Source organism: Helianthus annuus, chromosome 13, assembly GCF_002127325.2.
Source record: "Helianthus annuus cultivar XRQ/B chromosome 13, HanXRQr2.0-SUNRISE, whole genome shotgun sequence".
NCBI classification, from domain to species: domain Eukaryota; kingdom Viridiplantae; phylum Streptophyta; class Magnoliopsida; order Asterales; family Asteraceae; genus Helianthus; species Helianthus annuus.
The window spans coordinates 76045456-76067556 of record NC_035445.2 but is presented as its reverse complement, the minus strand read 5'-3'; the positions used below and the strand labels follow the sequence as shown (position 1 = coordinate 76067556).

General features: G+C 41.7%; 1 protein-coding gene across 1 annotated transcript; it reads right to left on the bottom strand.

Annotated features, from left to right (window-relative positions):
* Positions 1-1189: 1189 nt before the first annotated feature.
* On the bottom strand, positions 1190-3532 carry LOC110902831. Its single transcript, XM_022149205.2, has 3 exons — positions 3070-3532; positions 1799-1872; positions 1190-1341 (listed from the first exon to the last, which is right to left on the bottom strand). Exons 1-3 carry the CDS (start codon positions 3358-3360, stop codon positions 1299-1301), a joined length of 408 nt encoding a protein of 135 aa, XP_022004897.1. The 5' UTR covers positions 3361-3532; the 3' UTR covers positions 1190-1298.
* Positions 3533-22101: the final 18569 nt, after the last annotated feature.

Sequence of the window (22101 nt, the reverse complement as noted above, 5' to 3'; positions counted from 1 at the left end):
AGGAAGAAACGTGGCATGCCCGACTCCTCGACAGCATCTCCCAAAGCAAAAACAAGAAGAAAGCTGAGCATGGGGCTGTGCCCAGCTGAGCATGGGGCTGTGCCCAGCTGAACACGGGGCTGTGCCCAGCTGAACACGGGGCTGTGCCCAGCTGAACACGGGGCTGTGCCCAGCTGAACACGGGGCTGTGCCCAGCTGAACACGGGGCTGTGTCCAGCGGACACGGGGCGTGTCCAGCTCAACACGGGGCCGTGCTCAGCGAGCACGGGGCAGTGTCCAGGATGGTCAGCCCTGGCACAAAAGACAAAGTGGTAGAGCTTCTATTGCCCACCACGGGGTCGTGCCCAGCGGATACGGGGGCGTGGTCAGAGTGCTGCAGGTGCATTTATTGTAATTGCGAATTACAATTAATGAAGAGAGAGAGTGTCAGACGGGCACGGGGCCGTGTCCAGCGGACACGGGGCCGTGCCCAGGCTTCTGTTCAGCCTATAAATAGGAGTGCTTGGCTTCATTTCAACTCATCCCTTGGCACACCACCTCTCTCACACTTCATCCACCACCCACCACCACCATAACACCATCATCCACCACCATCATCCATTGTCCATCGTAGAGTGTGTGAGTCGTCTCGGGATTCAAGATTGATAGTAATAGTTCTTGACAATCAAGGCCATGTTTGCCTAAGTCTCTTACATCACTTGGTGAAGACAAGTGTTTAGTATAATACTTTTTATTTTTAATCTTTTGCACTTTTTATTTGGTTTTGTATTAATGACTTTAATAACTAGTTGCTTATGTTGAAGGTGATCTTTCCTTATCGTTTGTCCGTGGTGTCTTGGCATTATTTTACTGTCTATATAAAATAAAAGATTTTCACCATTCATATCTCCACGGTCTATATGGAGGTATGTTGGCTACCTGGTCGGGGGTTAAGGGAACGGTTTGGTAAGGGTCTTGCCCTTGTTCAACGTTTAGAGGTCCTGCAAGGGACCTGGGTCAAATTTAGTAGGATCTCCTTCAATGCCCATAGGTATTGGATGGCGGGGATCCAAACTCTTTGACCCCCTCATAAGTTAACTACTATTAATACTATAAACCGGCTATTTAGGACTGTATGTCACACCCCAACCGATGGCGGAAACATCGGGATGAGACGAACAAATTGCTCAAAACAACATAACGCTAATTGTGACAATATAGATTAAATCATTCTATTAAAACTAAAGAACAATACATTGTTTCAACATGATTAAAACATAAATCATCTTTCAACCATAGTTTATTTTCTAGGTGAGTTTCTAGTCCACCCTAACTTGATTCTTGAATTCTTCATCTATCAACCTGCAACATGTATTAAAGTACAATCAACAAAACGTTGGCGAGTATACAAGTTTGATACATAGCATAGTAGAATAAAATGTTTAAATGTGCTCATATCCAACATGAATAAAATGATACATGTTACTACTTTGCCATTCAATATCGTTCAACATCGTTCAATATCGTTCAACATCGTTCAACAGCGTTCAACATCGTTCAACATCGTTCAAATATCGTTCAACATCGTTCACATATCGTTCACATATCGTTCAACATCGCAATACCCCAAGACTCAAGGGCATTGAGATTAACACGTTCAACATGCATAGCATAAGAGATTAACAGGCATCAAATTGTTTCATGTTTAAATGTGGATAGAGTGTGATTATAACAAGACTCAAGTGTTGTGTAATTTGAATATGGAATACATGTTGCACCCAAATGTGTTTAAAACGAAAATGGGATCGAGTATACTCACAATGGTTGCGTTGCGATTTCTGGTAAGAATGCACAAGTAAAGATGGAGAATCCAAATGCACGAGAGTGATTATCCTAGATATGGAATACCACACGAGAGGTGATTACTAAAAGTTTTAATTAAATATCCTAATCTTTGTGATTTGCATGATAGTTATTCATGCATTTAACTCGTTACAAATATTAGTGTTATAAAATAAAATAAAGTGAATAAAGATGATGAGAATAACTTGCTAGTTATTTGAGTCCTAAATAGATTGAGGGGTCTTTTTATACAAATGAACTGAAAAGGTTTATTATTTTTAGAGTTTAAAAGAGAAAAGAATATTTGTTTTTTTAATAAATTTAGGTTTGTAAAGGGTTTTTAAAATAAAAGAATTTTAAATAAAATAGTTTATTTACTAAAATATTTAAGGATTAAAATAAAGGGTAACTTTGTAGAATAGTAACCAAGTTTTAAAAGTGTTCCAATTAGGTCACTTAAGTTTCAAAAGTGTTCCAATCAGGTCACTCAACATTCATTCTTCATTAAAATTAAGGGTCTTTTCATCAATTTCATAGGTAACTGTGGTGATGTGGATTTTTGTTTCTTTTTTCTCTTTTATTTGATGCTAACGTCGAGTGATGACGTGGATTGTAACTTGTTTTTTTAATGTTTAATGTAATTAAATGGTTGTTATTTTTAATAAATATAATTTCATATATTAAAATAATTCGACACCAGCATCTTATGCTCCATTTTTTTCTTGACACATGGAAAAAAGGACATGGCTCAATTTGAATGTTAAGTTATCTAATTGGGACAAAAACAACACCAGTGACCTAATTAGAACACTTTTGAAACTTGGTTACTATTTTGTGAAATATTCCCTTAAAATAAATTAAAATTAAAATATGTTGTCTTCTTCTTGGCTAGAACAGAAGCCTAGCCGAACAGAAAACAAGAAACAAATCACAAAGTCTTATTTCTTTTATTGCAAAAATGTAAGGTAAAAAAAAAAAAAGATCATATTAACTTCTCACATTTACTTAAAAGAATGATTGCTCTAAATAACAAATAAACATCCAAATTTTACTAACAAAATCGGTATGCCTTGAAAGTTGATATAAACATATAAGGAAGACTAATATAATAATTGTTATATATATAATAGTAAAATGATATCACAGAAGATTTAAACAAAACGAATTGACAAAATATATCCCTAGAAGGTTTAAACGAAACCAATTAAAACAAGAAAATATAAACCGGGATGATAAGAAAGTGTATACCGAAACGCAAAGATTTGCAAGTTCCGTCGTGACTCCTGTCGTCTTCTCCGACACGGTTATGTGTGTTTCCGGCGAGCTCCGATCTTCGGCAAGACTCCGGTGTGGATACCAGTTTCTCCGGCTCCGGCGAGGATGTAATGTTAATCGAAAGAGTGTTGTCAGTGTGTGAAAGGGTATCGAGAGTAGAGTGTGGTTTTGAAGATGTGACGGACTTGAACGGGTTGGAGGCTTCGGTTTTATAGTGTTCGAAGGTCTCGTAAACTTTGGCAACAGTTCGTGATTGATTTGCATGATTTTGGGTTACCGAAAACTGAAGATGATGAATGATTCTTTGATTGTAGTTCGGATTCGTGATTAGTATTAAAACGGAAATGCGTAACAGATTGGAATCCCGGAAAATCAGCGAAAAAAGGATGGAAAGAAAGAAAACGTTGACTTGGTTGCTGTGTTTCGTTTTTTTTTTGGCGGCACTCTTTGTTTCAAAAGAAAATGACATAAAAATTTGAATAAACTTTATTTAAATGCAACCCTTGCACAAAGGGTAGTTGATCGAGTATAGTCTACATATTTTATTTCTTTTTTTTTTTTTTTTTTTAATTTTAAAAGTAGTTAAAATAAGGTCCTTTAACTAGAAATAACTTGACTAACAATATTAATTTGGTTACTTATATTATCTCAACTAACTTTGAAACTAAACAAACTAACTAGGTTAGTTTAGGATTAGTTAAAAAAATAATCGAATAAATAAATGAAGAATTATAACGATAATTAATTAGATTAAACAATAAAATGATTTATTTATTTCGCGAGAAATTTTTTTTTTCGAGTTTCAAGGGTTAGAATCCGAGATTCAAAACGGGTCGGATCTTTTGGATATACGTTTGTGACGGATGTTACACTGTATCCCTGCTGACTCAGACTACTTAGTCGAGGGTAACGTCACCGCCAAAAGCGAGGCCTACCACAATTTGCATTAATAACTTAATTCATTATCTTCCAATAATCCAACCCTTTAGGATTGTATCCTTGCTGACTCAAACTACTGGGTTGAGGGTAACGTCGCCTTCAAAAGAGGGGCCTACTACAATAACTAAGATAATCTCTTAAACAAGTGCAAAAGTGCGAAAATAATCAAAAGTTATACTAATACACGAGTCGGATCCAAGTGATTCATCTTGTCTATCTGTTTTTATTTTTATTTTATTTTTCAGCATTTAGTTAGTTTTTATTTTCTTAGTTTAAAAACATTTTTTCTAACTTTTGATTTGATTAGACGTTGAGGATAAACCGGTATTAAAAGCTCTTGTGTCCTTGGACGACCTCGGTATCTTACCAACACTATACTACGTCCACGATGGGTGCACTTGCCCATATGTGTGTTTAGTGTTAGTGAATATCGTGTTTTATAAATTTAAAACTTGGCTAAAGGTGTAAAAAGGGCTTAATTATATATCTAAATTATATTACACTACACACGCATCAATGCACACCTAGCACTATAGTATGAGTTCTTGTGTAACTAGCCTACGTTATGTGATTGATAGTGTGACACATCTCTAAACCTTTCTTATTTATGTTGTGGTGTTTTTTGTTCTGCTACTCGAATTTGAGGAACCTTTTAGCACGAGTTGGGAGGAGCTGAGATAAACATGCAAATTGCATTGTTATTATGGGTGCACACATAATAATAATGTGGGGTGCATGTGAGTCCTAGTGAGGCTTAACGGGTGTGAAAAGGGTTCCGCTCTGTTGTCTGATGTGAACTCAGTAGTCTGTAGAAGTCAATGTGAGGTTTGACTCCTACCTTATCTCGACCCTTAACCTTTTCCCTTTTCTTATATAGAATCATGAGCGGACGAGTCCATGGACGTGGTCACATTGCGATGACTCAGGCCGAGTTGACAAACTTGATTAACACACGTGTGGCTGAGGCTTTGGCAGCCTATCAAGCTGGTACAGAATGTGCCAAATACTCTTTATTCTTGTGTCGCGTACACAACTCTTACCCGTGTGCTGTAATTCTTTCGTCCATTAGGTCAGCAGGCGAATCAGAATCAAAACAATCCGCCTGCTTGCACGTTCAAGACGTTCATGGATTGTAAGCCACAGACATTCAGTGGGACTGAAGGGGCTGTGGGGTTACTACGTTGGTTTGAGAAAGCTGAGTCGCTGTTCGCTATGTGTAACTGTCCCATGGGGGACCGGGTGAAGTACGCTACAGGCACTTTGGAGGATGGTGCCTTAACTTGGTGGAATGCCCAGGTACAAATGTTGGGCATCGAGATGGCTAATGCAACTACTCAAGACGATTTCAAGGAGTTGATGCGAGAGGAGTACTGTCCTCGTGACGAGATTCAGAAACTTGAGAACGAATACTACAATCTGAAAATGGGGGGGTCCGAGATCGAGGCATACACGAAACGATCTCATGAGCTAGCAAACATGTGCCCTAACTTGTCTCGACCCCCACCTCGAAGAATTGAACTGTACATCAAGGGCCTAGCACCATTAGTAAAGAGTTTGGTCACTGCTGCAAATCTTAACAACCTGCCTCAGATCATACGTTTAGCACACAAGATCACCGACCAAGAGGTCGAGCGTGGTTCGCTACCGCCATGTGTTTCTGCTACTACCCCTACTGCTACAGCTACCACACCTGCTAGTGATAACAAGCGTAAATGGAACAATGCTGATAAAGCGACCAGTGCAAGCCAATCTGTCACACCCCGATTTCCACGTGTATCACCGGTGGGCCCGATGGGGGATTACCGTGACGTAGTTGGCAACAATATAGTCAAACCACAATATATAAATGCACCGCGGAAGCATAAAGATAAATATATTTCAACCATTGAATGTAATATCAAAGTATCACAATCGTCGAAATATAATCCACAAAGGATCATAAAAAAATATAAGTATTGTTCAACAGACGTAGGCATCTTAAGCTTGCGAGACTCTTTATTGATGCTAAGGAGAAATATCAAGCCAATTACGCTTAGTACCTGCATTTAATCTTTTTGGGAAAATACGTCAGTTTACACTGGTAAATACATTCAACCGACACTTTTTGTACAAGGTTTAATAAAAATTGATTTGAATGCACAAGGCACAAACTCTTTATAACTTGGGAGAATTATTTAAATTTATAATCTTGTGAACGAATTACATGTTCCTTATGCTTTCAGTAGCCCGGACGTACCGGGTTAAAGATCAATAGACACACCACATCAACTATTTATGCACTGACGAGTGTACACCTACACTCCGCGCTTAGGTCGTGGCCATTTCGTAAAATGCTGCCAAGGATATCCGGGACATGGTCATTAACCCCCCCAAAGGCATTTAAGTAAACAAAACTGTTTAAACGAGCCGATCAAATTATTCAATTAACCACCAAACGATGGAAGATTTGATGCCTGACCAAGCGGTATTTTATATACCGTAACCCAAGCCCGTATAACGGAAAATAAGTTAAAAGTATTTACCTTTGCAAGTAATATCCTCAATCAAATAAATGCAAGTATCTTTTACTGGTCTCCTATTTTGGAACGAAGGTTTATAACAACCTATTAGAATCCTAACGGGTCTTAAATGTAGCCTTAGCTAGACCGGTTGGTTTCAAAGGATAATTACGGCTTAATCGCGTGAAAGGCGAAAACCGGGAATGGAATGTGATTTGGACCCAACAAGTTTGAATACTTGTTTCATATGGGTAATATAATCACACTCTGGATTTTGAGGTGAAAACGATAAGGTTTGACCCATTTCGGCTAGTTTATGTAAACTAGTTACATAAACCGAACCGTGCACGCAAAAAGGCGTAATGGGTAACCGTAAGAGTCCTACACAGGTTTCCTAAGTCAATGTGCTTTAAAGAGGTTGTGGTATCAGTAGGATACCTTCCATAATGCCCGTAACGAGTTTAAATCCATTATATGCCCCGTAGGGGTATTTCGGTCATTTTTAAAGATTATAAGAGAGGTTTCTGAGTTCTATAGGAAATCTGAGTTTTCCGAATAGTTTATAAAGTCCAAAATATTTTATTTATTATTTAAAATCAGTAGCAAATGGAATCGGGTCAAAATACCTTGTAGAACTCAAGTTATGCTCGAAAAGGGTATATTCGGTATTTACCGAACCGATGCCATAACCGCAGGTTATGAGCAGGTTAAAAATCATTAAAAATCTTTAAAAATCTTTAAAAATCTCAAAATATTATTTTACATCAGTGGGTAAAAGGTTTGGTGTCGAAATTTGGGTTTAGATAGGCATTATGCTAATTGCGCCGATTAATTACTAAAGTTTCCGTAATTGCGCTATTTAGCATAACTCCTATTCTAGACCTCGGATTGACGTGAAATTTTAGGGACATGCTTAGAAATCAATAACTAAGGTTATTGTCCTTTCACATATTCAAAATTCTCGTTTTAAAGTAAAAAGGGCGTTACGGTCAACTTTTAAGCATTTAACGGAAATGTGTTAAAGACTTGGACAAACAATGAACCGGTCACAGAGGGTTATACCATCATGTAACCTGGTCCTAAGAGAGTCCTAAGGCATATCTAAATCATACCATAATGGGTCAGAACTGAAGTCTAAGCAAAAGTCAAAGTTTTGCGACTTTCGGTTCCGAACTGGGTCAAAACAGTAAATGGTCAGATCAAACAAGCTTAGACTAGTTAATATACTTATTATCATGTTATATGAGTGTTAAAACAGGTTACACGCTATCTACATTACCGATTATGCGTAAAATCGCAAAATAGCATTCTGATGACTTTTTCTAAGCAAGTTTGACTCGATATTCGGACTACTTAGAGTGGGAATCAGAGGGTGTCCTTTTAGGAGCTTAATGCCCACATGATTACCAACATATAACTACTTTTGATTCGACAAACCACTGGACCATTTGTGATTTATCGTTAAGTCAACCGTTAATTACGACGGATTGACTTCTAAGCTATAACTATGTAAAAACTAAACCACAAAGGGTTAGGCAACTTACAGAAGCTTGGTACACGACCAGAGATGTTAGAAGAATGCTCTTGAGCTCCAGAAGTGATCAAGAAAGCAGGTTTGAGGTGTGTTTCAAATGTGTGCACTACATGGCCTTTTATAGTGAAAATGGAAGCACAAGATCATCACAACTAAGTCTATAATTGCTCATGGATGATCAGCAGCTGTCCCTGAGTGCTAGGGGACGTTTAGGGGGCACCCATGCTGCCATAATTGCATCCAAGGTCGGTTAAAATAGCAAACAGTGAACCTGTGCATGTTTTTTTGCATCTGGCGGTCTGACGCGGCCCGCATTAAGGATCAGGCTACCCTTACGCGGGCCGCCTAAATCCTTATGTCAGGAACCGGATCTTCACATGGCTCGCGGCCCGCATGAGCTTCCTTGTTTCTCTAACGCGGCCCGCCTGAGGCCTGTAATTCAAGATTTTCAAATCTTTTGCCATTATTAGCCTGACCTTTCGGTTCCGAAGGGGTAACTTTGCGTTTTGGGCCTCATTTATTTACGAATAAGGGCCTCGCGACTTTTATCCGCATCGTTAGGTCCCCGGTTAGTTTAATTACTATCCGAAAAGCCCTAACTTTCATTGTTAACGCTTCTAACCCCTCGCATACGAAATTGATCATAACTTTCTCATTTTAAAACGGAACTTCGTGAAATTTATATCGTATATTCTAGTGAGTGTAATTTACTATTACAAAGCCTCGGGTATGTTAAAGGGTCACTCAGAGGTATAACTTAAACATGTTGACACAATTAACCCCTGTAGTTTGTAATCTCTCACTTTCTTCCGTATTTTGTTCCGTACGATCCATGATTCATTCGTTTGAAGGTACGAGCATCATTTAGGGTTACTATACAGTATATTTTTCCCTTGTTGACATTTTTAACCCTCGAATTTTCATACTTTCAATGTTTGTCAACTTTAGTCCTTTATTCAGTATTTAATACCACGTGTAAACTCAAGACACGTGTCAATACATTATTGGATGCAAAATTTCGAGGTGTTACATCCTCACCCCCTTAAAAGAAATCTCGACCTAGAGATTTATTGGAATAGATGAGGGTACTTCTCCTTCATCGTGGACTCTACCTCCCACGTGTACTCGGGACCTCTACGGGCATCCCATTTCACCTTCACAACCGGTATATACTTCCTGCGAAGTTTCTTAACCTGTCGATCCTCGATCGACACAGGTTTCTCAACGAATTTTAAGCTCTCGTCGATGTGTACATCTGTATGCGGTATAACCAGTGATTCGTCAGCGAAACACTTCTCCAGGTTATAGATGTGGAACACATTGTGGATACCACTGAGCTCTTCCGGTAAGTTTAATTTGTAGGCAACCGATCCGACACGTTCGATTACCTCGAAAGGTCCAATATATCTCGGGCTTAGTTTGCGTTTCTTACCGAATCGCATCACCCCCTTCTAGGGTGATACCTTAAGTAATACCTTGTCGCCTACTTCGAAATTGAAAGGCTTACGCTTCAAATCTGCGTAGCTCTTCTGCCTGTCTCGGGCAGCTTTCAATCGATCGCGAATTTAGACAATCTTGTCCGTTGTTTCAAATATTATATCAGGTCCTGTCATCTGGACATCTCCAACCTCTGCCCAACAAACGGACGTTCTACATTTTCTACCATATAAAGCTTCAAAAGGTGCAGCCTTAATGCTCGTATGGTAGCTGTCGTTATAGGAGAATTCGACTAATGGTAGGTGGTTATCCCAACTGCCACCTAAGTCGATTGCACATGCACGAAGCATGTCTTCTAACGTTTGGATCGTACGCTCACTCTGTTCATCTGTCTGAGGGTGGTAAGCCGTACTGAAATTCAAACGTGAACCCAAAGATTGTTGGAAGCTTTTCCAGAAGTGTGATGTGTATCTGGTATCTCTATCAGAGATGATAGACACAGGCACTACATGAAGGGCTACAATCTTGTCTACAAACAACTGGGCTAATATATCGGAGCTATGAGTCTCCTTTATGGGTAGGAAATGTGCTGACTTAGTCAGTCTATCAACTGTTACCCATATTGTATCGTTTCCCTTCCTTGTCTTTGGTAATTTGGTGATGAAGTCCATCGTCACCATTTCCCATTTCCACTCGGGAAGTTCAGGCTGTTGTAGCAAGCCCGACGGCTTTTGGTGTTCAGCTTTCACTTGAGCACAAGTCAAACACTTTGCTACGTAGGTGGCTATAGACTTCTTCAAGCCTATCCACCAAAAATTTGCCTTCAAGTCCTGGTACATCTTATCAGCAAGAGGATGAACGGAATATCGGGAACTATGGGCTTCCTGAAGAATAACGTCACGAAGACCTCCATAAACAGGAACCCATATCCTCCCATTCAATCTCAGAATTCCGTCTTTGCCATAAGATAACTGCTCTACAATTACCCCTAGCTTTTCGTTTGGATAGTTAGCTTCCAACACAGCTTCTTTCTGTGCAGCTAACAATCGTTCATTCAGACTATTCTTGATTTCAATGCTCTTGGCATTGATCCTTATCGGCTTCACTCTTTCTTTCCTGCTCAAGGCATCTGCGACTACATTGGCCTTGCCTGGATGGTATCTTATTTCACAGTCGTAGTCGTTCAGAGTTTCCATCCAACGTCGTTGCCTCATATTCAGATCCTTCTGATTGAACAGATGCTGAAGGCTTTTGTGATCAGAATAGATCACAAATTTAATGCCATAAAGGTAGTGCCTCCAAAGTTTTAGTGCAAATACAACGGCACCCAACTCCAAGTCATGGGTGGTGTAGTTCTTTTCATGCACTTTCAATTGTCGTGAAGCATAGGCAATCACCTTGCCCCTCTGCATAAGCACACAACCCATACCGGTGTGCGATGCATCACAATATACGACGAATTCTTCCATTCCGTCTGGCAATGTCAACACTGGAGCATTGCTCAGCTTTTGTTTGAGGATATCAAAAGCTTCTTGCTGCTTAGGGCCCCATTTGAACTTTATTTTCTTTCTAGTTAAAGAAGTTAGGGGTGCAGCAATTCTTGAAAAGTTTTCGATGAAGCGTCTGTAGTATCCTGCTAGACCTAGGAAACTGCGAATCTCCGTAGGTGTCTTCGGCTCCTGCCAGTTCATGACGGCTTCAACTTTAGCGGGATCCACCTGGATACCACTCTCGCTAACTACATGCCCAAGGAACTGGACTTCTCGTAGCCAAAAGTCACATTTAGAGAACTTGGCATAAAGCTTTTCTTGATGAAGCAGTTTGAGAATACATCGAAGATGCTTTTTGTGGTCAGCTTGACTCTTTGAATAGATAAGGATGTCATCGATGAAGACAATGACAAATTTATCCAAATAAGGCTTGCAAACGCGATTTATGAGATCCATGAATGCGGCAGGTGCATTGGTGAGCCCAAAAGGCATCACTAGGAACTCGAAATGACCATATCGAGTCCTAAATGCAGTTTTATGCACGTCTTCATCCTTGACCTTCAATTGATGGTACCCTGACCTTAGGTCAATCTTGGAAAAGTAGCTCGCTCCTTGCAACTGATCGAACAGATCGTCGATCCTGGGCAAAGGATACCTATTCTTGATCGTAACTTTATTCAGCTCACGGTAATCGATGCATAGACGCATCGAACCATCTTTCTTTTTGACGAACAGGATTGGCGCTCCCCAAGGAGATGAACTTGGTCTAACAAAACCTTTGGCCAGCAAATCATCTAGCTGCGTCCTCAATTCTTTCATTTCCGTGGGTGCTAATCTATAAGGTGCTCTTGCGATAGGCGCGGCTCCTGGGATGATGTCTATACTGAATTCCACTTGCCTATTTGGTGGCAAACCAGGCAGTTCTTCTGGGAAAACTTCAGGATAGTCGGAGATGACTGGAATGTCTTCAATTCTGGGTTTCTCCTCACCGATGGTTACCTGTGCCATATAAATGACACATCCCTTCTTCAAACATCTGAATGCCTTTAGCATAGATACATGTGCAGGCAATCCATGTCGAGTATCTCCTTGGATGGTAAGTGGTTCTCCAGACAGAGTCTTGATTACCACTTGTTTCTGGTTGCACACGGTTTGGGCTTGGTTATGCGATAACCAATCCATACCCAAAACTACATCAAAACCAGCTAATTTAAAAAGCAATAGGGATAAAGGAAATGAGTGATTCCTAATGGATATAACACATCCATCTTAAACAGTTGAGACTGTTCCCATAGTCCCATCAGCTAGTTCTACTTCGTATTTTACATTCAAGGTTTTAACAGGCAATTTTAATAACTCGCAGAACTTATCATCCACAAAGGATTTATCTGCTCCAGAATCAAATAAGACTCTTGCGAAAACATCAATGATAAGGAACGTACCGGTTATGACATTGTCTTTCTGAATAGCCTCTTTAACATCCATCTGAAAGACCCTCACATTGGTCTTCTTCCCATCTTCAGCCCTTTTCACTATCTTCGGGCAGTTCGTCTTGATATGCCCCTTCTCGTTGCAACTGTAACAAGTTGCATCCTTGAGTTTCTTGCACTCAAGAGTCCTATGCTCAGAGGACTTGCATATCCCACACGCCTTCGGTGGGGATTTCTTTTCAAACCTGCACCTTCCAAAGTGGTGCTTCTGACAAACCTTGCACAAGGGCTTGTCGCCCTACTGTCGGTCATTTTTCTTGTTCTCTGACCCCCTCTTGTGGTCACGATTGCCCCGATGCTTCTTGCTGGATCTACGTGAATCATTATCCTCACATTTCCTCTTCTCAATATCAGCATTCCTCAACGATCTTTGCCTCACTGCATCAAGCGTGAGAGACAGAGATATATCTGCCACGGATCTGAAGGTAGCAGGCCTAGAAGCCTTTACGCAAGCTTTTATTTCTGGGGCCAAACCCCCAATGAAGCGCGCAATCCGTTTGGGTTCCGGTGTTACAAGATACGGAACTAATCTCGACAGAGTGTTGAAAGTTGTGAGATATACCTGGCAATCCAGGTTCTTCATGACCAATGACAAGAAGTCAGACTCTATCTTCTCAACCTCGTGCCGAGGGCAGTAATTTTCCTTGATGAGAGCCATAAATTCCTCCCATGTCATGCTATACAAAACAGCCTTCCCAGAGGCTTGAACCAGAGATCTCCACCACGCTAGGGCTTCACCCTTGAATGACTGTGAAACAAACTTCACCAAGTCTCTCTCAGCACAACCACTGATGTCCACAACAGTGTCCATCTCATCTAACCAGGTCATACAATCCACAGCGCCCTTTTCCCCAGTGAAATCTCGGGGTTTGCAGGATACGAAATATTTATACGTGCAACCCCTGGCGCGAGGTGTATCATCGACCACTTTCTTCTTAGGGTGGACGCTATTCTCATTGGATGAGTGTCTATCGTCGTCCTTCTTAGGCTTAGACGGAGTCGAGGGTGGTTTGCTATGAGATTTAAAGTGGGTTTTTGGCTTTGAGTGTGGTGTAGATAGGGTTCTGCTTCGGGACTCGGTGTATTCTTCATACTGCCGATCCAAGGCTGCCTTAACAGTGCCGTCTACTAGAGCTTTCAATTCAGCGCCCGTTAAATGAATCTAAGCGTTATCATTGTCATTCTCCTTCGAATGACTATTAACTCCACTTGGTTCAGCCATTGTAACTCGAATCTGCTACAGAAGATAATGACAAAGTTTTATTTAGGAGTTTATTATGGAATTGTCTTTTATGGCAATTCATTAACCATGGTAAACATAGACCATATCTGGTTAATTTGTTACTCACTGTTATTTAGGATTGAATATAACTTATCCTAATTACAAATAATATTGTTAGTGGCACAAAAGCGTAGTCACAAGGACATTTTTATAATATAAGCCGGGATTACAGAGAATCAAGGCATGGAGGTTTGAACCGTAGTCCTTTTACCTTTTCTGACAGGGAGTCATAGACTACAACTGTCTTTTGTCTTATATGACAATAAGTATGGCCCGTGGGCACTACATCACTAATGGATGTTTGATAAATGATCATCTTTATTGATGATTTAGCCCATGATTTGTAAATCATTAATTTGGGTCTTGGAATCCTTTGAAGGATTCTTATATAAGAATGACGCGTGTGATTTTAACGAATCACATCTGCCAAGGATGTTAACGTGTTTACAGAGGTTAACTAGAATTTGAATCTTTTAATTAAGTCTTACCATCTTGGCCGGGTCTTATAATGACACCAGGCTAGGTTTCACTATTAAGATTCTTTATTTAGGCAGATTAATTTAAAAAGGAATGATCTTTAATTCATTGTATATAATAACAAAATGAAAGTTATAACATATATTCCATTAATCATAATAATGGTTACACACTGCCCTAAACGGGACTTTTAAATAAATAGATACCTACGCAGAGGTTTACAGAAAACAAGTCCACGCAGGGACCAAATACATAGATAGATGTCCGCACAGGGACTAAAAGATAAGTCTACGCAGGGACTGAAATACAATTGTCCACGCAGGGACTAAACACGATAGATGTCCTCGCAGGGACTAAAATACTTAAGGCAATTATCCTCGCAGGGACTTGATTGTAATAGTAAATACTATAGTACATAAAGAGAATAATGATCTCGTTTCTTCCTCCCTTTTAGTAGGTTTGCTAGGCCTTTAAGGAATCCACGATTACTTTTACGTTCTTGCTCAAAGTCTCGTTCCACTCGGTTTAGACGGTGGAGAAAAACGTGGCTGCTGCGACGGTTGTTGAACCGGAGGTCTAGGAGGTGCTGGATACCCATGAGCTGAGTAATCTGTTCCCCAAAGGTTTCCATAAGCTCTGTCGGGATGGAGGGCATTGTAATTAGCCGCTACCACGTATGGGTCGGCATCGTAATTATAGTTGTAGTGCGTGTGAGTCGGCTGCTCAAACGGGTTGTACGCGGTGGAACCGGCGTACGCTGGTATCGGATTGTCATATCCGAATGGTGGCAGAGGTGGTGCAACTGGCGCAGAATTCACCTCTGCGTGGTGACCAGAAGGTTCTCCTAACTGTGGTTCTTCAGGCACTGGCGGAAAGTGACTTGCACTCGAGTGGCGAGGGGTGCTAAAGTGGAATTCCCCTCCTCGGGTAGACATCCGCGCGCCTGATCTCCTACGCCTTGGCGGATCAGGAGGTACTTGCTGAACTGGTGGCGGTGGAGGCGGTGGCGTAACTGCCACGAAGCGCGAATCCTCGGAGGGATCCTGTTGCTGCTGCTCATGAGGCGAGAAGTGATGAGAAGGTGTGAAATACCAATCACACTGGTTAAACCTCGCCTGGTAACTGTCGGGACCTTGATAGGGTGTTCCATGAAAGGATGACCCATCAGAGATCTCGATAGGGTGGTTGGGAGTACCCCTTGCAGGTTCTATGGGATCTGTGTCTTTATCCATATCTACCGCATTATCTTCGGATAAATGGTCTTCAGGTCCTAATGGGTTATAATCTATTGGTTCTTGGACATAATCAGCCGGGTTAAATCGGCCTTGAAAGAAAGGAGTAGGATCGCCATAGGAACGGTGCGAAGCAGATCGCTGGAGAGGTATAAACGAAGGTTGAGGGTTACTAGGATTGTTCTCCAAATATGGTCCGAAAGAGTGACGGTATGATGGTGTCGAACTGTGTGAGGTAGACCGTCTTGCTGGCTCAAAGAGGTTTCTTCTACGTCTCTGAGGTTCTTCGTTCCTTGTGCTGGAAGGAGCTCGCATGTTCGAAGGTCCGGCCTCGTGATTATTGTGAGTAGTAATCGGCCCTTTGCCTCTTCCTCCTCTTCTAATTGCTGGTGGCATAATTCCTGCTTAACAAATCTTTAAATCATAATAAACGATAAAAGACAAACTGGAATAACAATTCGAATTTGTCCTATGTTCTTGTCTAGACTCAAGTATGTGCAATTGTGTCATTGAGATTAAACACATAAGGATAGTGTTTAATTCACTCAACGTTGGCTCTGATACCAACCTGTCACACCCCGATTTCCACATGTATCACCGGTGGGCCCGGTGGGGGATTATCGTGACGTAATTGGCTGGATATTTCTCCTTAGCATCAATAAAGAGTCTCGCAAGCTTAAGATGCCTACGTCTGTTGAACAATACTTATATTTTTTTTTGATCCCCTGTGGATTATATTTCGACGATTGTGATACTTTGATATTACATTCAATGGTTGAAATATATTTATCTTTATGCTTCCGCTGTGCATTTATATATTGTGGTTTGACTTTATTGTTGCCAACTACGTCATGGCAATCCCCCACCGGGCCCACAGGTGATACACGTGGAAATCGGGGTGTGACACAATCGCAGAAAAGGCCTGACAACAACAATAATCGTAGTTTCAGTCAGTCGTCCTCAGTTAACCAAGGCCAGAGCAGCAATCTGAGCCAAGGCTCCTACGTTGGTAGGAAGCCAAAGTGCAACAAGTGTGGTTATCATCATCATGGACCGTGTGTCCAAGCTTTCCATAGGTGCGATAAGGTGGGCCATATGGCAAGAGACTGTAGAGCTTCGTTCCCAAAGCAACAACAACAGCAGAATCAGCTGCATCAGCAACAGCAAAGGCAGCAACCCCATCAGAATCAAGGCAATAGGAAGGGTTGTTTCCAGTGTGGGGACGAGGGTCACATTAAACGGGATTGCCCTCAGCTGAATCAGAATGCCAATGATAACAACAACCGTCAGAATAACAATCACAATGCTGGGAACAACAATAATGGCAACAATGGGGGCAATGGTGCTCGTGGAAGGGTATTTGCGATTGGAGCTGGTGATGCTAGGAATGATGGCAATGTCGTGACTGGTATGTTCTCTGTGAACAACTTCTTTGCTTCTGTGTTATTTGATTCCGGTGCCAATTGGAGTTATGTGTCCTTAGAGTTCAGTCAACGATTAGGGTTAACTCCAACACCTCTAGAAACTAAGCATGTACTAGAATTAGCTGATGGTAAGACGATTGAAGCCTCGCACATTATTTTGGATGCAAACTAGGTCTTGTGGGTTAAGTGATTGACATTGACCTCCTTCCTGTTACCCTCGGTAGTTTTGACGTAGTGGTTGGTATGGACTGGTTGTCCAAGCACCGTGCTGACATACTTTGTAAAGAGAAAATCGTGCGTATTCCTCTCCCTAGTGGAGAGTATCTATCGGTTCAAGGGCATCACAGTGGTGCGATGGTTGGTATCATCTCAGCTATGAAAGCTCAGAAGTGTCTACGAAAGGGGTATCCTGCTATTTTAGCACTTGTTACTGATCCTCAGCCTGAAGAGAAGAAGATCGAAGACCTGCCAGTTGTACGTGAATTTTCAGATGTGTTTCCTGAGGAGCTTCCTGGTTTACCTCCTCACCGTCAAGTGGAATTTCAGATTGATCTTACACCAGGAGCGGCCCAAATTACTCGAGCTCCTTATCGTCTTGCACCTGGGGAATTGCAAGAGTTATCTAATCAACTTCAAGAACTGTTGGATAGAGGTTTTATCTGACCCAGTTCTTCGCCTTGGGGAGCCCCAGTTCTGCTCGTAAAGAAGAAAGACGGGTCCTTTCGTATGTGTATTGATTATCGAGAACTCAACAAGGTGACCGTCAAGAACCGTTATCCTTTGCCGCGCATCGACGATCTGTTTGACCAGTTGCAAGGGTCAAGTTTTTACTCGAAAATCGATTTAAGATCGGGCTATCATCATATGAGAGTTCGAGAGGAGGATGTCCCTAAAACGGCTTTTCGAACGCGGTATGGACATTATGAGCTTCTAGTTATGCCGTTTGCGATGACGAATGCACCAGCGGTCTTCATGGATCTCATGAACCGTGTGTGCAAACCTTATCTTGACGATTTCGTTATCGTGTTTATCGACGACATCCTGATCTATTCAAAGAGCAAGGAGGATCACGAGCGACACCTGCGTCTTATCTTGGAGCTTCTAAGGAAGGAGAAACTCTACGCGAAATTCTCTAAGTGTGACTTCTGGATTCGATAAGTACACTTCCTTGGCCATATTGTGAACGAATCGGGAATACACATGGATCCTGCAAAGATTGATGCTATCAGAAATTGGGCGGCACCAAAGAATCCTTCAGAGGTGCGACAATTTCTTGGTCTCGCTGGGTATTATTGCAGATTTATTAAAGACTTCTCGAAGATCGCTCAACCCCTCACCGCACTAACAAAGAAGGGCGTTGTATACTCTTGGGGAACCAAGCAAGAAGATGCTTTCTAGTCGTTGAAACAAAAACTCTGCAGCGCACCGATCTTGTCTTTACCAGAAGGTACCGAGGATTTTGTGGTGTATTGTGATGCTTCTATTCAAGGTCTTGGTTGTGTGCTAATGCAACGCGAAAAGGTGATAGCTTACGCTTCTCGGCAGTTGAAGGTTCATGAGAAGAACTACATGACTCACGACTTGGAGTTGGGGGTCGTGGTATTTGCGCTCAAAATCTGGAGGCGTTACTTGTACGGTACTAAATGCACTATTTATACCGACCACAAGAGCCTTCAGCATATTTTTTATTAGAAGGAATTAAATATGCGACAGCGTCGCTGGGTAGAACTCTTAAATGACTATGACTGTGCAATCAAGTATCATCCAGGAAAGGCTAACGTAGTAGCTGATGCCCTTAGTCGAAAGGAAACAAAACCCAAACGTGTCCGCGCCTTGCAGCTCACCATCCATTCTAACCTACCTGACCAGATCCGTTCTGCACAAACTGAAGCGTTTAAAGAGGGAAACATTGAAACAGAGTACTTGCAGGGCATGGAAAAACGACTTGTAGAGAGATCTGATGGTATTCTCTATTTCATGGAACACGTATGGATCCCTTTGTTTGGTAATCTCAGAGAGCTTGTGATGGACGAAGCGCACAAGTCTCGATACTCTGTTCACCCGGGTTCGGATAAGATGTATCAGGACCTCAAAGTTTTGTACTAGTGGCCGAAGATGAAGGCTCACATCGCGACTTATGTGAGTAAGTGTTTGACTTGCGCGAAGGTCAAGGTGGAGTATCAGAAACCCTCAGGCCTGCTCCAACAACCAGAAATACCCATGTGGAAATGGGAGCAAATTGCTATGGATTTTGTCACAGGTTTGCCAAGAACTCAAAATGGAAACGATACCATCTGGGTGATCGTTGATCGTCTCACGAAATCAGCGCACTTTCTAGCAATCAAAGAAACAGATAAGTTCTCTAAATTAGTTGTTGTTTATCTGAAAGAGGTGGTTTCTAGGCACGGGGTACCAACCTCTATTATCTCTGATCGTGACCCGCGTTTCATTTCAGATTTGTCGCAATCGATGCACAAATTGTTCGGCTCACGTCTCGACATGAGCACTGCTTATCACCCACAGACGGATGGTCAAAGTGAACGAACCATCCAGACACTCGAAGACATGCTGCGAGCGTGCGTGATTGATTTTGGCAAGGGCTGGGAGAAACACTTACCTTTGATAGAGTTTTCTTATAACAATAGCTACCATACCAGTATCCAGGCAGCTCCATTCGAAGCATTATACGGAAGGAAATGTCGTTCACCTCTCTGTTGGGCTGAGGTGGGTGACAGCCAGATCACAGGACCAGAACTTGTGCTTGAAACTTCAGAAAAGATTGTTCAGATTAGAAATCGTATGGCGGCAGCGCGTGACCGGCAGAAAAGCTACGCTGACAAGCGTAGGAAACCCTTGGAGTTCGCGGTAGGCGATCGTGTCATGTTGAAAGTCTCACCCTGGAAGGGTGTGGTACGGTTTGGGAAACGCGGTAAGCTTAATCCTCGTTATGTCGGGCCATTCAAAATTCTGGAGCGAATTGGTAAAGTGGCCTACAAGTTAGAGTTACCTGCTGAGTTGGGTAACGTTCATGATGTCTTCCACGTCTCGCAATGAAAGAAGTGTTTGTCTGATGAAACACTTGTGGTACCGTTTCAAGAACTGAAAATCGACAACAAATTGAAGTTTGTCGAGGAACCCATCGAAATTATGGATCGGGAAGTCAAGGTCCGTAAGCACAGTCGAATCCCCATCGTGAGAGTTCGTTGGAACTCAAGACGTGTACCGGAGTTCATGTGGGAACGCGAGGATCAGATGAAGCTCAAGTATCCTCATTTATTCCCAACTGACCAATCTAACTCTGTTACAACTAGCGAATTTCGGGGCGAAATTCCCTTTCAAGTTGGGGATGATGTAGCACCTGGAGAAAATCCATAGTCATCCTGATCTAGCACCGTACTGCTTTGGTTTACTTATCAAATTTCGGGACGAAATTTCTTTAAAGTTGGGGATGATGTGACAACCTGAGATTTCAAGACCTTTACTTCGTGTAGCTCTTGTTTCGCAATCCTGTTTGATAATTTGTTTTATGTTATGTCATGTGTAGTTTAGTCGAATGGTTATGGCATAGTTGTGCGTGGTGTTGGAATGTTTAATAATTACTGATTAATACTTATTGTTTAATGAAAACAAATGGCAAAGAACCCCTTGTGACGAAGAGTGGATTCTTCGTCACAACCTTGCCCGACGAAGAGTGAACCTTCGTCATCACCCATCTCGACGAAGAATGAGTCTTCATCGTTAACATGTTGGACGAAGTATGGTACTTCGTCGAGGAAAGGTTCGCCAAAAAGGGCTCTCGGCCCAAATCGTTTCAGGCCTAGAATATTATATGTATACCTTCTTGTAAATCAAACGTAACCGCAATAATTGGAAAACCCTAAAACCCTCTCTTCTTTCTCCTTCTCGTGCGACGGCGACTGTGAAACTCGAAGCTCTTCATATTCAATCAAACTAATCAATCCGGTACTTCGGTCAGTATTTTGTTCTCGTTCATTGGATTTATACCCGAAACGTGGATTTGTGTTGTGATGATTTTGTATGAGTATGTAGGATCTTGTATACATAGTGTTTCATTGTTCATCGGCTGTATTACATAGTTAGGGTTGTATGATGAAGTGTTGAGGATTCTTGTGTGTTACAATGAACGTTGTTTGATTAGAATTGTATGCTAAGGGAAACTGTTAAGTGTAGACCTGTCGTGTGTCGTGCCACATGGCACGTTGGGAGTCCGCCAGGTGACTCTCGGTCGCGCCCCGCGAACCACAGGGATAACCCTGTCGCAGCCCGCGAGTCACCCCAAAACTTTGTTTTTATTTGATTTTTATAAAAATCAAGGTTAAACGGGTCTAGTTCTCGTATACGGGGTGTATTTAGAGCGTTTTTATGAGGGTTGTTATAACACCACCAATAACTGCATCAGTCTCCAACAGGATATTGAGAAGGCCCTAAAGAGTGGAAAGCTACAACATCTATCGCAGCATGCGCGAAAAGAAACAAAGTGCATCCAACACCAAGATGAGGGTCCTTTCGACAAAAAGATGAAATACTTGAACGTCCACATGATAACTGGTGGGCGCAGGCAACAGAAGGCAGTTAAGAGGGCGCAAGACGACGATTGGCACGACTCGCAAGTCGTCTTCCCTCGAGTAAGAGGCGGACCGCGCGACAGGCGCTTCGTCATGTTAACCGGCTGTTTGGGACACTACTACACCAACTACGTCTTTATAGACCCGGGCAGCACCTCCGACATAATCTACGAACAGTGCTTCAATCAGTTCGATCAAGAAGACAATGATAGATTGCAGCCGGTAGATTAACCTTTGGTCGGTTTCATGGGGGAAACGGTGTTCCCCCTTGGCCAAATAACTTTTCAAGTGATGCTTACCGACAATAGGCATACACGAACAGAGGAGAGGCTTGTAAACGAACCGAACGTTCATGAACTGTTTGTGAACTTGTTCGGCGGGAAGTTCGTTTATTTAATAAACAAACGAACACGAACAAAAAAAAATTGTTTGTTTAACTAAATGAACGAACATGAACACACCTCGTGTTCGTTCATTAGTGTTCGTGAACGTTCGTTTAAATTTTAGTAAATCCATAAATAGTTATATTTATATGAATATTAGCTTTTCTAACTACTTATATAAATATAACTAATTAACTACTTATATAAATATAACTAATTAGTAGTTAAGTTTT

Excerpts from the sequence above, each read along its gene's own strand:
- LOC110902831 (XM_022149205.2), bottom strand. The coding sequence starts at position 3,360 with ATGCAAATCAATCACGAACTGTTGCCAAAGTTTACGAGACCTTCGAAC. Across the intron at positions 1,873-3,069 it reads TTGCAAATCTTTGCGTTTCG|GATAATCACTCTCGTGCATT; the intron begins GTATACACTTTC and ends TTCCATATCTAG. Across the intron at positions 1,342-1,798 it reads GAAATCGCAACGCAACCATT|GTTGATAGATGAAGAATTCA; the intron begins GTGAGTATACTC and ends TACATGTTGCAG.